Source organism: Pygoscelis adeliae, unplaced genomic scaffold (assembly GCF_000699105.1).
Source record: "Pygoscelis adeliae isolate BGI_AS28 unplaced genomic scaffold, ASM69910v1 Scaffold32, whole genome shotgun sequence".
Taxonomy (NCBI): domain Eukaryota; kingdom Metazoa; phylum Chordata; class Aves; order Sphenisciformes; family Spheniscidae; genus Pygoscelis; species Pygoscelis adeliae.
The window spans coordinates 1594794-1610994 of NW_008824368.1; the positions used below are offsets into that span (position 1 = coordinate 1594794).

At 41.8% G+C, this 16201-nt stretch overlaps 1 protein-coding gene across 2 annotated transcripts; it reads left to right on the forward strand.

The window, feature by feature from the left end:
• The first annotated feature begins 281 nt into the window (after positions 1 to 281).
• Positions 282 to 14826, forward strand: SLC25A15 (solute carrier family 25 (mitochondrial carrier; ornithine transporter) member 15). 2 transcript variants are annotated; one of them, XM_009319934.1, is made up of 7 exons: positions 282 to 571; positions 2393 to 2519; positions 6378 to 6636; positions 11659 to 11796; positions 12128 to 12297; positions 13354 to 13512; positions 14435 to 14826. In XM_009319934.1, the coding sequence occupies exons 2-7, from the start codon at positions 2465 to 2467 to the stop codon at positions 14557 to 14559; spliced, it is 906 nt and encodes a 301-aa protein (XP_009318209.1). In that variant the 5' UTR covers positions 282 to 571; positions 2393 to 2464; the 3' UTR covers positions 14560 to 14826. The 2 variants fall into 2 exon arrangements, with proteins under 2 accessions (XP_009318209.1, XP_009318210.1); XM_009319935.1 differs by lacking the exon at positions 282 to 571 and adding an exon at positions 2046 to 2083.
• The last annotated feature ends 1375 nt before the right edge of the window (positions 14827 to 16201 follow it).

A 16201-nucleotide genomic window follows, 5' to 3' on the forward strand; every position in this document is an offset into this window, starting at 1 on the left:
CCCGTCCCGCGGCAGGCCTCTGCCACCTCCCTGCGCCGCCCCGCCGAACGCAGGCCGGGGCTTTGCTGCTTAAAAGGGGTGGGTGTTTTGGGAACGGGGTTGCCGCGATTGTAGCCTGAGTCTTACTCTCCTAAGGAAAGCGGCCCTTTGGGTTTGCCCACCCTGGAGCTGGCGGTCTGGCCAGTAAGGAGTCCCTCTCTGCGCCAGCCATGAGCACGTGTGACAGCCTGCCGCGGTTAGCCCTGGAGTTGCTCGGCTCCTGCTGGGCTGCCGGCCTGCTGTGACCTTGGGAAGCCGAGTTACGGCTTGCCTTTGCAGGCTCTTGAAGGAGCAGTGTTACCTTCTGGGTGTATTTACTTAGTGTTTGGAGAATGCATCAGCAGAGAATAACATCTGGGGCTGCAGGTGGAGGACTCTGCGGGACCTGCTACGCGAACTAATGCTTCTGTGTTTCCAGGTTTGAGGCTTGGATCCGCTTTGGAAGTAACAGAGTTGTTGTTGCCTTGCTATATCTACAAGCAGTTTTTAATCTGCTACTGTTATTACAAATAGGAAAAAAATAGGAGGGAAGGTAAGTACATATATAATACCAGTGTAGTTTTGACTAAGTCTTAAATCTTCTGAAAGTGGCAATGTGCTCTTATGGATCAGGAAACTAAACTTCCTTGGCTCTTAAAACTTTCTTATTTTTATAGGCATCTCTGTTTTTCCTTCTGCTGCCAAGCTTTCAGTGGGTATCTGTAGGTGATTTGGCACGTGCTCCCTCTGGGGACTGGCACAAGTTGATAAGCAAGCAGGGTACATTTTATTGAAGGCAGGCAATTGTTGCTCTCTAGTAATTCCCTTCATTCAGAGGCTGTCTCGTTGATCTGTCGTTTGTTTCTTCCTCTAAATGAGAATCAAAACTGCGGAGTGCTGTGTGAATGCTAATGAGGTGTATAGGATAATGAAGTGTAACTGGCTCTTGGAGCCTCTGTTTTGAAATAACACCTAGCATACTATGCTGTCAGTAGTGAGATGGTTCAAATCTGTAACCACAATTTGGAAATAGCATGTATTAGTGTCATTTATTACAAGAGTAGTGACTATTTTCTTTAAACCTATTATGTTCAGATTCCTGCAACGCATCTTAAACAGATTGGACATGTGAAGTTACTGAGTGACAGTATTTGGCCTACTGTTTTTTTTAAACTTCAGGAATAACAAATCTGTTTAGAGGCAGGCTTTCATAACACCTTGCTTGTATGCAAGTATCTGTGCTTGTAACATAGAAGTTGTATAAAGGATGTGGTTCATACAGCGTGGGGTTTTTTAATTATTCTTTCATCGTAGCCTGCTGGAAATTATGTTTCCCATTCACATTACTCCAAAGTATATTTTGGGAGACAACGGGCTTCAAAAGAAGCATTACAGTAGGTAGAAGAGCGAAAACCGTTCTGTTTACTGGTGTAGTCTGCTTGAAGACAAGCTTAACAGTCAATGAAGGGCTGATTCATGTGTGTATTTGTGTGTTTTTTAAGACTCATGCAACTTTTTTGACAGCACAGCCAGCCAAGCGTCTAGCTCAGCGACACGGTTCTGAAACAGTGGGAGATCTTTGGCTCAGTGATCTTACTCTGAATAAGCAAGCTTGTTTTAACTGCTTGCCCAGTGACATTACCTTGCTGCAAACTTAAGAACTGAATTCATTTGAATGTTGTATTTGAAAGCGTCACCTTTGTATTTCTGCTTTCAAGCTGCCTTCCTGAGAGATGAGGTGTAATCCTTATTTATAATATGCTGGTGTGTGGGGGACTTGCACTGGGAACATGACAGCCAGACACAATTCTAGATGTTCATATTAATTCCTCTTCTACTCGTGTCTTCTGAGAGCCACGTAGAAATACCTAATGTGCCTGTATCATTGTGAATATAGTTTTCTTAGCTGCTGTTCGCCGTAAGGAGAGCAATTCTCTGTTTTGCTTTATAGGTGGGGAGCTGAGACAGGGGAGACATATTCCTGGCAGCTAGCCTTAGACATGTGATGGAGACTATGCTTCTATAATCATGTGATGGAGACTATGCTTCTATAATCAATAGAAAGGTAGTGCTCAACACTGTTTCCTGGAGGTACTCTTTGCTTTCATTTGAGAGATCCAGGGAGACTAGAAGCTGGAAAGCCCAGGTAATCTGAAGCTAGGCAGTGATACTCCAGAGGACTTGCCTAATGTGGCAAAACTAGTCAGTCAAAATACAAATATGCTACCTCTCGGTCCTGGGGACAAGCATTTTCTGTGTCTAAATGGTTTAGAACAAGCTAAATGAAAGAGTGGAAGTGAAAGCATTCATGTGATGCTTTTGCCTGTCAGTTATTGTTGTAAATAGCATATGGTTCATCTTTCTCTTCCCTCAGGAGACAAGTATCTCGACACCTCCAGGAAACGGGAGACTTCACTCTGAAGTGACCGATAAACAAGTGTGAAGCATGAGGATCAACCCTGCTATTCAGGCTGCTATCGACCTCACAGCAGGAGCTGCAGGTAATGCTGGAGAGAACTTAATTGCACAAAACTTCTAAGGGACAGTTTTAATAGCTTTGACAAATGTAAAAGCAGTTTCCTGATGCTATAAAAAGCCTCACCACCTGTATTTTAAGGATATGGAGGTGAAGCAGCTGACCTCAGCCAGTGTTGTAACTGCATCACTATCGCTCCTCCCTGGTGAAACCCCTGCCAAACAGTGAAGGTGTAACCTTTATTTTAGACTAACAATTTTCCAGAAGGAGGTTTAAATTTCAGTGTTAGTTCTCATGCTTACATGAGTTTAAGAATCAGTCACAAGTAGAGTTTTGGAATGAACTCAAACAATGTGTGAGTGATTGAGGTGCTGCTTTTGTCACAGGAACCCTCTCTAATTGAAACAGGCAAGAGGCTATCTGAAGGGTTATTGGCTCAGACAACATCCCGGTGTGAAGCTTTAAAAGCTGGGAAGCTCAGTAGTAGGACTGATGATGATGAATTCGCTTAACTAACTTCCACTTTGGTCTAGTCTGTGCTATAAAGTTTTGCTGGACCAGTTGTAACAGTCACAAATGTGGAAACAGCTGCATTGTCTCGCTGACGTTACCATGTTGGTAATGTTCGTGGCTGAGGGTTGAATCGTTTTCTAACTCTACCAGGGAAAAGGGACTTTTTGAGATTTCTAAGCTGACAATGTTTATACAGAAAAGGTGGAAGGAAAGATTTGTCTAATGTACTGTTATAACCAGTTTAAACAATTTTGGTTTTTTGCCCTGTACAATAGCTATTGCCGTCAGTTCTTTTATGATGGTGTTAATGCTGTGAATATGACAGTATTAATGGTGTTAAGTGCATTCAAGGGTAGTTATTTGAGGTCATGTGTCAGAGTGGAGTTAACCTTAGCACAGTGAGAAAGCAAGGGGTGACAGATAACATGAGTCCAGTGTGGCCCCTTCGTAAAGCATTTCATCTGCCATCACATTTTGTCCAGTGAATACCTGCTTTGTTAGCCTTTGCAAAATATGTTATTGACTAGACAACACCCTCTTTCGCTACAAGGGAAGAGAAGTGTTTCTGCTATTATTCCTTCATTGCCTTAAAAAAAATATGGTTCTCTTAGTCTGTTTGTTCTCCTTGGTTTTTGGGTCCTCAGTAAAGAATAGCTATTATATCTGCTCTGTTTCCCAAAGTAGCAACTTAATATCTGTGCCATTCTTGATGTTTTTGCGGGCGTTCTCAGGTGCTTAAATGGGAGGTGTGATTGCTTTCCTTCCTGGTACTTCAGCTCAGGAATGCTGCTGTTAACATCCAGGGCAGTGGAGCACTCTGGCTTAGGAAGTTGTCTTTCTGAGTTGAAGCCTGGTGTGTCTCATCTTGGCTACTACAAGAGCTGGAAACTAGTATTAGCTTAGAAATCCGTTGCTTGGTGATAACTGTTCCATGCCCACATTCAGGCTAACAGGGCCATGCCCTTGAGGTTTGCCAGTTTTTTGGCAGTAGAGCTTAGAGGATCTTAGAACTAATTATGCTGTTTTCTCTGGTATAGTTCTCCTTCCTTCAGATAAGATGAAGGAATTCAGAGCTTTTACAACATGACTTCAGCAATCCTAAATCATTGTTCTTGTTCTTTTTCTTTGCTACTTCTGTTGTAATAAATAGTTTTACTGTTCCTCTAGTATTTATATTCCATATTCTTTCCACATACTTGCTTTGTATTGCCTGTGTTCATTGGTAGTGCTTGTTTCTGTGTTACATATGTCTCTGCACCCTTTAGAAAGTGTATTTAACTAGGCAAACAGCTAGTTCCTCCAGCAAATGCGTAACCTGGTTTTACCTTCCTCTCTAGATACAGTCTTGACTAGCTGATAAGTAATGACATATTGGGGCAAGTAAATTCTGAACAAGAATAAATATGTAATTTAGCTGCCTGTGTGTCGTAGTCCTTTGCCTAGGATCTGAGCAACCTCTCATCACTTCTTTGATTACGTAGGACTCTTTTCCCCACTGTTCACATGTTATTATTAGGACCACATTTGTCTAAACGTTCAAGCAAGGTTGACTTTTTTGTTTTTCCAGTTTGTTCTGGTTTTGTTGTTGTTTTTTTAGACTCTACTGCTGGCTGGAAGAATTATTTTTTTCTTTAATATTTTAGATATTAACTGGGACTCTTGGTCTTTACCTTGAGGCTTACAAAGTTCATTGCTGTAGTTTACTGGGCTTCTTGTGCCACCTCCAGTGACAGTGTAGGGAGAGCCCTTTCTCTTTTTGGAACAGCCGTTCGCAGTCAACTCCCAATTTTTCAGCTTTGCATTCCCAAGACCATTCCTGGTTTTCTTGGGCTTCTTCCAACAGCCATTGTTTTACTACATGTGGATGTTTTAGGTCTACCTTTACACAGGAACCTGGCATTTGTCTTGTAGATTAATATCTACCTGACTTGCCTGCAAGTAGCATTGGCTGAGCCTTTCTAGCTCTGGTTTTCATCTGAGGCTTACATGGATGTTACTGCTCTCAGCCAGCTACTTCTCTCCTTGGTTATCCCTCCCAGAGCAAGAAGCCCTTCATTTTTCCTTGCATGATTTGCTCTGAAGCTTTTAATGATCCATCTGGTTGAGAAGGAGATTTTATGGGAGCTAGGGCCTTGAGTTCCTCTTAAAGACCTGCAGGTACCTCTTTGCAGAGGAGCAACAACAATGTAACACAAATGTGTTTGCAAGGAATAAAATCAATTGAAAATCACCTTGGTTAAACAAACACTTGCTTACTCTCCTACTTACCACCTGAAAGAAAAATAACGAATCTTAACTGGATTCACACACTTGTTTCTATTTCAGTTTCTTTACATAATCTGTATTTACAGATAATTATTTCAGTTTCATAGCTGAAAAAACATCTTGTTAATGTGCTCTCTTTAAGGTATATGCATGTCAACTGTGCTTTGGTTAAGGATGAGCTTCTGTTTTAGGATGGTTCTTCTCTCTTGCTAAAAAAGCAAAACTGTAAAGTTTATATAAGGTACACCTATCATATGCTTCCTGTTAGGTATTGGCGTCTAGTAGATTGCTGTCAGTGTCCACTGGTATTTCTTACTGAAAAAGTATAATGTTAGCTCTTTCCGCAGACTACTGAATTGGGTTAGATCTTGTGGAAGAACACTGCACTGTGGGCAGAGTGGTTATTGATGGCATTCATGGAAATATCTCACAAGTTTTCAGGGTATTGACCTTGCAGTTCAATTTGGAAAAGATAACACATTGAGAAACTTTGCCCTTTTTCAGCTTATCCTGGATGCTTTCTTCCAGTATGTGGGAATAAATGTAAATAAGAATCATCTGGAGTTTTGAAGTAAAGAGCTTGAGTCTTTTGTTATCAATTTATCATGCATCATCAGTTTTAGCACTCTCTCAGCAGTTTCTCTCTTGTCCTGGGGGAATCTTTGTCTCACTTGATTATAAATCTTTCAGTTTTTTGTTGTTGCTGGAACATAAAATCAGATGGCTTCTAAACCACTGCATTAATGAGCAAAGGAAAATTTTGCTTAACTCATTAACACAAGTGACTTGATTGCAGAACAATACCGCTAATTCAGTACCCATTTATGCAAGTGAACTGATTAATTTAGATGCTTGCTTTTAGTAAGGTAATGTTGAACGAGAATCAAGCTGTTACTGCTGTTATGCATGATTTTTTTTCTTCAGGTAACTAAATTCACCACTGACAATTGATGCCATTGTGCTAAAATCAGTGCAATTGTCTTTTCCTGCGGAGAATTCATTCATCATTGCTTTCTGCGTGATTTTCCTAATAGTGCTGTTTGTGTATAGGCGTTTCAGTTGTGATAACCTTTAACCACCCTCTTAACTTCCACTGCTTGCTTAGGTGGGACAGCATGTGTGGTGACTGGCCAGCCCTTTGACACCGCAAAGGTGAAGATGCAGACGTTCCCCGACATGTACAAAGGAATTGTTGACTGTTTTGTGAAAACCTATAAGCAAGTGGGGTTTCGAGGCTTCTACAAGGGAACCACACCAGCGCTTGTAGCCAACATCGCGGAGAACTCAGTTCTTTTCATGTGCTATGGATTTTGCCAACAAATTGTGAGAAGAATTGTTGGAGTAGACAGGAAAACAAAGCTCAGGTTAGTAATAGAAATCTGTTCCATATTTTAAAATAAATAAATGAAAAGTCATGTGACTGCTACCTGCAAATACTGTATTGTCAGGGTGCAACTGATGTCCCAGGCCCTCCTCTGCCGGTTTGCAGCGTAGTAAGTTTTGGAATATAGACCTTTGTGCTGAGATATGGTGTCTAACTACGACTGAGCCATCTACTTGTCACTGCAGCTGGCTGGTTTAGATAATCACAACTTAATTAGAATATTCAAGACCTGGAACATCTTACCAAAGGGAATGAGCATTGCAGCATCTGAAAGTTGGTATTCCCTTGATCTCTAGGTTGTTCTGATTTTGCAGGGGAGGTAATGGTTCCTCTTACCGGGAGGCATACTTAGGGGAAAGGACACTTTTCTAATATTGCCTTGCTTTTTAAATTTATTTAAGTTTCAAAAGCTTGAATGTAACGGTGGTTAGACTGAGGGTCTAATTTTGCACGGTGTGTGGTCTACAGTACTGGCAATAAGTTGTTGCCTCCTTAATGAGAAAGAAGAAAGTGTTTAGTATTTACTCTGAGTCCTCTGCCAGGCTACGTTCTTAGTTCAGAGGATTTCTTGAGCCTGGTGTGATCCAGTCAGTGACTTTGGATCTCTTTTGGAGCACTTGTCCAGTCTTACAAATTCTTACAAGTTCCTTGCATCTGCAGTACACTTTGGCAGGGAGTTCTGCAGGTGATAATCATTAATTATGTAACTGGAAGAGGCAGTTGGTCCTTAGCCACTGTCTCTATGCCACTTGGGGTTTTGTAGATCTCTATCCAGTGCTCCATGCCCCTTTTCCCCATCTGAGTCTTTTCCTAGGTGGAAGGATCCCAGCCCTCCTAGTCAGTGAGCACTTGGGAGCTGTTCCTTTAACTGTCCTTGTTGCCTTTCTCTGAAACTCTTGTAATTCTAATGCATCTGGGTTTGAGCTCATGAGACCAGAGCAGTGCAGAGTATTCAGGGTGTGAACAAGTTGTGGATTTATGCACCGGTGTAATGATCATAATCTCTTTCTAGCTAGGATGGCTTTTCTCCAGGTGTATCACTTTAGAGCTGTCAGTGGTCCAGCTGTCTCAGTGTGCATTACTGTTATGCATTTCTCAAGGTATGTCTTCTATGCAGCACTGAGAGTAGCTGCACCTTCTCCATCCTTGTGCTGCCCCACAGTGTGTAAAAGACTTCTCAGACTGTCCTAACTCCATTCATTCGAAGAGTTATGCAGAGTTAACCACATTCAGCTTTTTATTAACAGCTTCATTTTACCTCTGTTACATCTGTCTCCAAACGGAAGTAGCTGAGGAGGCCATGATTCTGCATTTGAGATCTCTGACATGACATGGGTAGCTACCTAAGTGCAAGACAAGTATCTAAAAGTGGCATTACGTGAGAGGTTCTGTCACGTGTTAAGATGTGCTGTATCTTAAGACTGAGGCCTGCTATGAGGGAATATGAAGTGATGAACTTACATTAATTGCTGTCTACTGGCATTCTCTTTCACTGTTTTCTGGCAGTGTTGAAAACTTTCTCTGAGTTGAGACCTCTCAGCTGGGACAGAATTGTTTCCACCTTTTTTATTACTTTCTTAGATCAGGGATTTTCTGCTTGCTCAGCTTATGCAGGGTTAACCACATTCAGCTTTTTATTAACAGCTTCATTTTACCTCTGTTACATCTGTCTCCAAACGGAAGTAGCTGAGGAGGCCATGATTCTGCATTTGAGATCTCTGACATGACATGGGTAGCTACCTAAGTGCAAGACAAGTATCTAAAAGTGGCATTACGTGAGAGGTTCTGTCACGTGTTAAGATGTGCTGTATCTTAAGACTGAGGCCTGCTATGAGGGAATATGAAGTGATGAACTTACATTAATTGCTGTCTACTGGCATTCTCTTTCACTGTTTTCTGGCAGTTGAGACCTCTCAGCTGGGACAGAATTGTTTCCACCTTTTTTATTACTTTCTTAGATCAGGGATTTTCTGCTTGCTCAGCTTACAGATCCCTTATCTTTTTCTACCCACTAAAATGTAGGAGGTAGGCCTACCAACAGCATGCTTCACTTCTTAATCATCTTTTGTGATCCTCCTGAGAGGTAGACCATGGACTTGCAGAAGTCCTAGGATCATCTCAAGTGACTGAGACAGCATATTTAGGGTGTATGTAGGGGAGGTAGTGCAGGAAACTTTCAAACAGTGTACATAGGTGTACTACTCCTCATCTTTGGAGTAGGATACAGAATGGGAATGTAATTTGAATATGTAGCAATAGCAAGGGCCTCTGACATCTTACCCTTCTTTCCTTGGTCAGGTACTGGTACTTTTCAGATTGAGGATGGCTGTTTAATTCATGGTTGATTGAAGAGCAAATAGTGTGACTGCATGACTGTACTAGGACAAAACACTAAAGGATTTAAGTTTACTTGAAAGATTTCTCCCTTGGTGCTGCTCCATTGGTCTGTTCATCTGGATCATTGTGGGGGCATCTTACGAGGTGCATATATGAGAGAATTGTATTGACGTGGTCTGCAGTGGTGCCCTGAGTACATGTGGTCTGTCCAGGATGTGTCCACCCGTTCTTATTGTGGAAGCGTCGAGAAGCCTTTGTAATGTGCTGTAGAGGAGGGGAAAAAACCCTGATGAGGTGGCTACCCTCCAGACATGACAAGTGAAGAACTATAATTACCTTCATTGCCTCTGCTGTTTAAAAACTGTCATACTGTCTTAGCCTGAAGAAGAAAATGTGTAAAGTCGCAAACGGAGGTGAACCTGACCATTTTTCTTACCCATATCTAAGCAATTGCTTGTCACTTTTTCATTATTTTATAGTGTTTGAGATTTCTCAAAACCAGCTATAATAGTTTGGTTTTGCTTTAAGTTACCTTTTCAGTAATACTTTTAAATGGCTTGAAAATAAACTTGCCTAGCCTGCCTGTGTGTAGGTCAGTGTGTGAAGCCTTGCAAAACAGTTACAAGGACAGTTACAAAACAACAGTGTTTTAGTTAAAGGAATACACGCCATTGATGCATGAGTCAAAAAGAAAACAAATGGAGAGAGAAATGCTAAATTCCATTTATCTTTTAACAGCCATTGAGTCCAACCAAACTGATTTCATTCCGTGCTAAAGTCTGAACTGAGACAACCAAATGGAAAGAGAAGTGCTAAATTCAGTTTGTCTTTAAGTGCTCATTTTGTCCAACCAAACTGATTTTGTTCTGTGCCAAAGTCTAAACTGAGAGAACTATTATCCTCGTTCACCTCAGTTTGACTTTCTTAGTACGTGACTAGTCATCTTCAGCAGGTTATTTTCTTTGAAAACCAAGATAAATGCCTTTTATAGAGGAAGCAGCAGTGTAAGAGGAGAGGATTCTTGCTCCTGTGCTGTGTGATCAAAACTCTCTGACCCAGAAAAATACTGAATTAGGCATTTTGAGTTGAGAGGGAACTTGAATGGGATTCAAGGCTTATCGCTTCTGCAGTGAGGTTCACTATATTAAAGACCAAACCCTAAACAGTGGGTGTAGTTGCATTTTTGTATGTAGAATTAAACATCAACAGGCAAAAGTAGAAAAGATCTGAATTATGGCTAAATCTAGTCCTTTATGTACATGTGTCAGAATTCTTTTCAAGTCTGATAGCATCTGGGTGTTTTTCTCCCCTGAAGGAGAAAGGATCCTGTGCGTCCTTCAGTGCATAGCTTTAAGGCACCTCTTCGATATTTTCTTATCCTAATGTGTAACGTTATTGCCTTGCTCTAGCTCATAACTTAAGGACTGCAGGGCTCAGCCATATACTGTATTTTTAACTCTGCCTTGCTCTGTCTTGAGCTTGATTGGGTTGCATCTCAGATCCTGTTAAGCCAAGCTTTGTGTGCTGCAAAAGGGTTGTGCAATCAATGTTGCCATTTATTTACTGCATATTATTCAGTTCCTGCTCTGCAGCCAGTTGCTGATTTCTTCCACTTTTGACAGTTCTTGTCACTGTCATACCTGAATACGTTACAAGCTTTGCTTCATGTCACAACTTTAGTTCCGTGATGCTTCTGTAAGGTGAAAAGTTATAGCTTTAATCTCTGATACTTAGGTGTATAAAACTGCTGGGCACAGGGCAAACATCTCCCTTGTATGGAAAGAATTTCTGTGCAGCAGTGATTCTGTGCAGTCAGTCTCTGCTGTGCTGACTTCCCAGGCTCTGAAAGAAGAGAGAAGCTCCACTTGTTCTGTGCTATTGTGCAGCTCCTGTCCAACACACCGGTGTCTGTGGAGCCTGTTTAAAGTGTATCATAAAGCAGTACAATCCTGGAGTACCAGCCTTTTGAGTCCTGGCAGTTTAGCAGCCCAGACTTTGCGATATGTGTAATACCACTACAAAGTAAGTCCCAGTTTTGGAATACTGTGAGTCAATGCAGATTACAGTGCTGTCCTGTTCAGTGGCGCGGTTTATGTTTGTCTGCGCTCTCTGATTCACATGGTTGTATTCCTGGCAGCACATCAATAGAAAGATTATAGTGGTCCATTGTGCCTTGATTTCAGATTTCTAGCATCTTTCACTGAAAACCTGTGTTAATACTGGTAAGGTGAATTTGAGAACACTGACATCTATATGAGGTGATTATTGCTCCTATTCTCTTTGAGGAAGTAACTAGTACCCAAAAGTTGCCCAGTAAAACAAGTCTATGGCAATTTTTATAAAAGCCAAGAAGAGGAAGATTTGACAATGTTTATTCTGCTGCAATAACTAAAGTATAGCAAGAAGGGTAAAGGTTGCAATATATGTTCTCAGCTGTCAAAAGGATATATTTGAGTTGTGTATGAAGGTGGGATGAGCTAGGTTTTTCATCTCCCCTAGTTCAAGTAACTGCCCTTTTCCTTTGAGACTCTTCCCCCCAAGACTGTCCGTCAGTTTTTCTTGATGATATTTAGAGTACAGGTTCAGGAAGCTGTTTGCTGGTGCAGTGGCTCCACTGCACTGCCAGGTCAGTGCCCAAATACCTTCTGCAGTTTCTCTCTTGCAGTGATCTGCAGAACGCTGCCGCGGGCTCCTTCGCCTCTGCCTTTGCCACCCTTGTCCTCTGCCCAACAGAGCTGGTGAAGTGCCGGCTGCAGGCCATGCATGAAATGCAGTTGTCAGGAAAGATAATCCAGGGGCACAAGTAAGTATACACCCTGCCCAGTATCTCTGAAACCCTTCTGTATGTATTTATTATTTTTAATCCTCTATTGGCTCAGTGTCACATTTATAGTGCACTGTTGACCAGAGACGAGTTGTGGCTGGGAGGGTCGCAGCCTGGAGATCTTCCAGGTACTAGAAAAGCTGGGGGCCAGTGAAGGCCTCCTGGCAGGATCTTGTTCTAAGTCTTACGTGAGTCCTGTTGTCTACACAATGGATCTAACCCTTAATTGTAGCTGCAGTTGCTTATTGTTCTGTAACCTTCTTCTTATCTGGCTATTAAGGATCACTAACTGGATCAACCTCTCTATCAGTACAGTTTGGTCAGTAGTGAAGGGTGTTATTCAAAAGGATGGTCCCCTTGGATTTTACCGTGGCCTGTCAAGCACTTTGCTGCGGGAAGTCCCAGGCTATTTCTTTTTCTTTGGAGGATATGAACTGAGCCGGACATTCTTTGCCTCTGGGAGATCAAAAGATGAATTAGGTACGATGCCCCTTTTTCCAGGTGGATTGTAGCATGCTGTTGTGGGGGACATAAGGGAGGAAGATATACTAATAATGCATAGCAGTTGTAAAATACATGTAAAATGAAGGAAACCGGACATACAGAATACAGAGGTCTGCATTTTGTGTATATATAGTAATGAAGTGACTATAGTAATGAAGTGAATGAATATATAGTAATTGAAGTGACTACTTTCCAATGGAGCAGGATGTATTGTAGATGGCAAATAAACACAGTGAGCTAACAGTAATATTACAAAAGTACTTAAATATCTGACTCCACAGTGTAACGCAACTCTGAACTATTTCATTTCAGCGGCTGTTCAGAGCAATTTTGATGTCTTTAGCTGTATTCTCTTGAACCGTATGTTCAAGTGTATGCTAAAATGTATGCTGACCATTAGTTGTCATCACAATGATAGTAAGAGAACACTGAGATTGAAAATTAGACATAAAAAAAATGAGGAGATGCCAGAATAAAGATTGCTTGTCTCCCATTGAAAGACTGCACAATCATACTTTGTCTTGCTGTGAGGTAGGATTTCAACTGCATGCATTCTGGTCTTTGTTGCAAAATGTTTATAAACATCTGATCTGAAACACAACATGAGGTTGCATCATGAAAAATGACTGATCACAAAGTAACTTCACTGTACCAAATCAATCCCTACAGGTGATTAGTGACCCTACGTGATGTTACTCTAAACCATTTCACAATTAGCATCGGAAGGTGATTACGAGTGTGAAAGCAGTGGAGTTAATTTAGTTAATACAGTCAAAACAGAACTCCGAGTTGTGCTTTTTTAGCGTGGCCAATAATCTAAGAGGCACTCCTTATAACCTTTGAGCTTCTGGTTAGACTTGCAACTTAGCAGTGGCTTAAAATTAACTTAAAGGTTTGTGGGGGAGCAGAAACTGCTCTTCTGTCTTAAGTAGTTTCCTCTGTGTTCTCTTTGACTTTTGTAGTTGAAATAATGTGATATTTGTGTTGGTGAATATTTTGTGGTGTGTATAAAAGCTTATTTCTTAACTTTAGGTCCCATTCCTTTGCTGCTAAGCGGAGGTTTTGGAGGCAGCTGTCTGTGGATTGCTGTGTATCCTGTGGACTGTGTCAAATCTAGAATCCAGGTTCTTTCAATGGCTGGAAAACAGACAGGCTTTATGGGAACATTTGTAACTGTTGTGAGAACTGAAGGTGAGTATGCAGCACATCAACTGAATCTGTAGGGCTGCAGATTGAAATCTATACTCTCCAACACCAAAGATTGCTTAAGAAATCTAGTCCAGTGATAATGTGTTAGAGACGGATAGTAACTGTTTCTAACAAACAGAAATATTGATGCTTCATGTAGTCTGGAAAGCTTGGAATCAGAAATTGAGACCTACTGTATCTGCTATGCCTTTTGGTTCAGGAGACAATTCACTTAAAGCTAACAAACGCTCAGTATCCATTAAAAGCAGATAAAGGAATGAGCTCCATTACCCATGACCAAACTTATACATGGAAATTGAAGGAACCGGTTAAGTTCAGTACAGAATTTTTCTTCACTTCTAGAAGTTAATATATGGCTGACTGAGGGCTGTTTCATAAATCAGTCCTATCTATCTAGCCTGGCAACCTGGGGCATCTACCTCAGTGTCTCATCTCTGGAAAAGGCCTACGCCAGGCACTTCAGAAGATGGTGTAAGAATGTACATGGCAGCAGATACAAATCCCGGCCCTGTTACTAGGGAAGATACTCATCAGAGCAGGAGTCTGTCTTGGGGCACAGCTCCAGCATAGCCTGCTGTTCTTTCTGTCCCCTTGCCAGCTGTGGTACAGCTGCTGTGAGCTGTATCCTCAGGTGACCAAGGTAGCCTTCTGAAGACCCTGTCATACCTGAGATAAGCTTCTAACATAAGCACTTAAATGGCTAAACTCATGTTACAACTCTAGATGCTCCTTCTATATCAATATCCAGTAACACCGCTACACCAGTGAGTTCAGCTCTCCGTGTGTGCGTGCCCCTCTAAGCAGAAGCATTACTTCAGTATCCTTTGAAGGTAAAAGCACAGTGGTTGATACAGATAGATGGGCATTTTAATAAATTGCTAACTGGCTCCGATTTCATTTCCAGGTGTACTTGCCTTGTATTCTGGACTAAAGCCAACTATGATCCGAGCATTCCTGGCCAACGGGGCACTGTTCCTTGCCTATGAGTACAGCCGGAAACTTATGATGAAACAAATAGATTCTTACTGATACCTTCTAGCAGATGGAGAACAAAAGGTTGTTTAAGGATCATTTAAATAAATGATCAAAAACCTGTAGATCACATCGTGGTCTGAGCAGGGCCAAATCAGTGACCTAATTTTAGGAACTCAACTCCAGTTTAGGATTTGTAATCTTTTAAATTCAGGTGATTTTATAGAGATGTGTACATGCTGCTTGAATTAGACCAGCAGAACTATCTCCATCTTGCAGATTCTGCACTAGGTACATTGCATGTCATAAATGTATTTTCCTGACCTGTAATGGTGCTAAAAAGAGTTATGTTGACCTGTTGGGTTTAATGTAACATGCAGCAGTAGGCTGTGATTTGCTTAAGGCAAAGCACTGTTTTAACATCTGTGCTGCGGTGGTTAACTTTCCCAGTTGTTGCTGGCAAGTATCTGACTCAAAATAACCAGTCCTGTCTAATCTGTCAGTATGACTGACTTACGCATCTCCCTCAGGTAGACTGCTGTCCTTCTCCAGCTCCCTTCTGCTCCCTTTCCAAGCTTATGGCAATTGGTGTCTGACTTGTGTACTCTGTCCCAGTGAACAGGCTTATAAAAGTAGGAAGTGTTCACCCCCTACCTCGTATGACTTAGAGCTGAGATATGCCTGCATTTGAGATGAGATAAAAACATATAGTTACTGGGTTTAAGGAGTCCATGCAGCATTTGTAACAAGTGGGTGGCAACACTTTATTATTTTCTAAATCCTTCCAAGAAGTGCTGGAGTATACTATGCACCACTGAATTAAACATTTAACGTAAGGGAAACTGCTGGAAATAGCTGCTGGCTCAGAGCACAGAATTGTAACTTTGTGCAGGCTCCTGTGTGGGTCACCTTGCTATGAATGAGTCCATGCGGTTGAAGGACAGGAAGCTGAAGAGGAGCAGAAAGCCAGAACTGAGTCCTTAAAGACACAGAGACAACCACGGTCTCTGTGGTGTAGCACGCACTTACTTGGGCTGGAGTCCTGCCACTTGCTGTGTCTCTTTAGCTGAGTGGAAAGAGCTCGTATGACCGGATCATTCATATCACCTTTGGGCATGCCTGCTTGGTCATGTTACTTGATTAAACATGCAGTTAGTCAGTATTTTCTAAAATGATGCAATAACACCTATTTCTAGATGCCACTTTTATTCTTGAAGTAGGATGTTCTTTATACAAGCATGCTCTGCCTTGTAAGAAGCAGCTACTGCCTATCCTGGGAGAAGGCAAAGCAAGTCTTGGAGCAACACAATTCATGACTCAGGGCTGGAGTTGTACAGAGGGATGTTGTCTGCATGCTGTAAGTGACAACCCACCCTTGTGGGAGGCACAGGCAAGCTGCCCTCTGAGGTTAGCAGAGCTCTTTTACCCACCAACATCATCAGAGCTACATAGTGATTGGCAGCTTGTCACAGCAGCCACAACTTACAAGTGACTGACACCAGTCACAGCTGGAACAGCTCAGTTTTGCATGTTAGAGCTTCCATTTTGGACCCCAGAAATGGGAAAAAGCTTTAGGCATAGGTGAAAACATCTCAATACCTGCTGCCTCTTGCAGTGTAGCCAGCGTGCGCTTAAACTGACTACTCTACTGCACTGCTACAGCCTCTTCCTTTCAGGAAAGGTGGTTGCTGCAATTCCA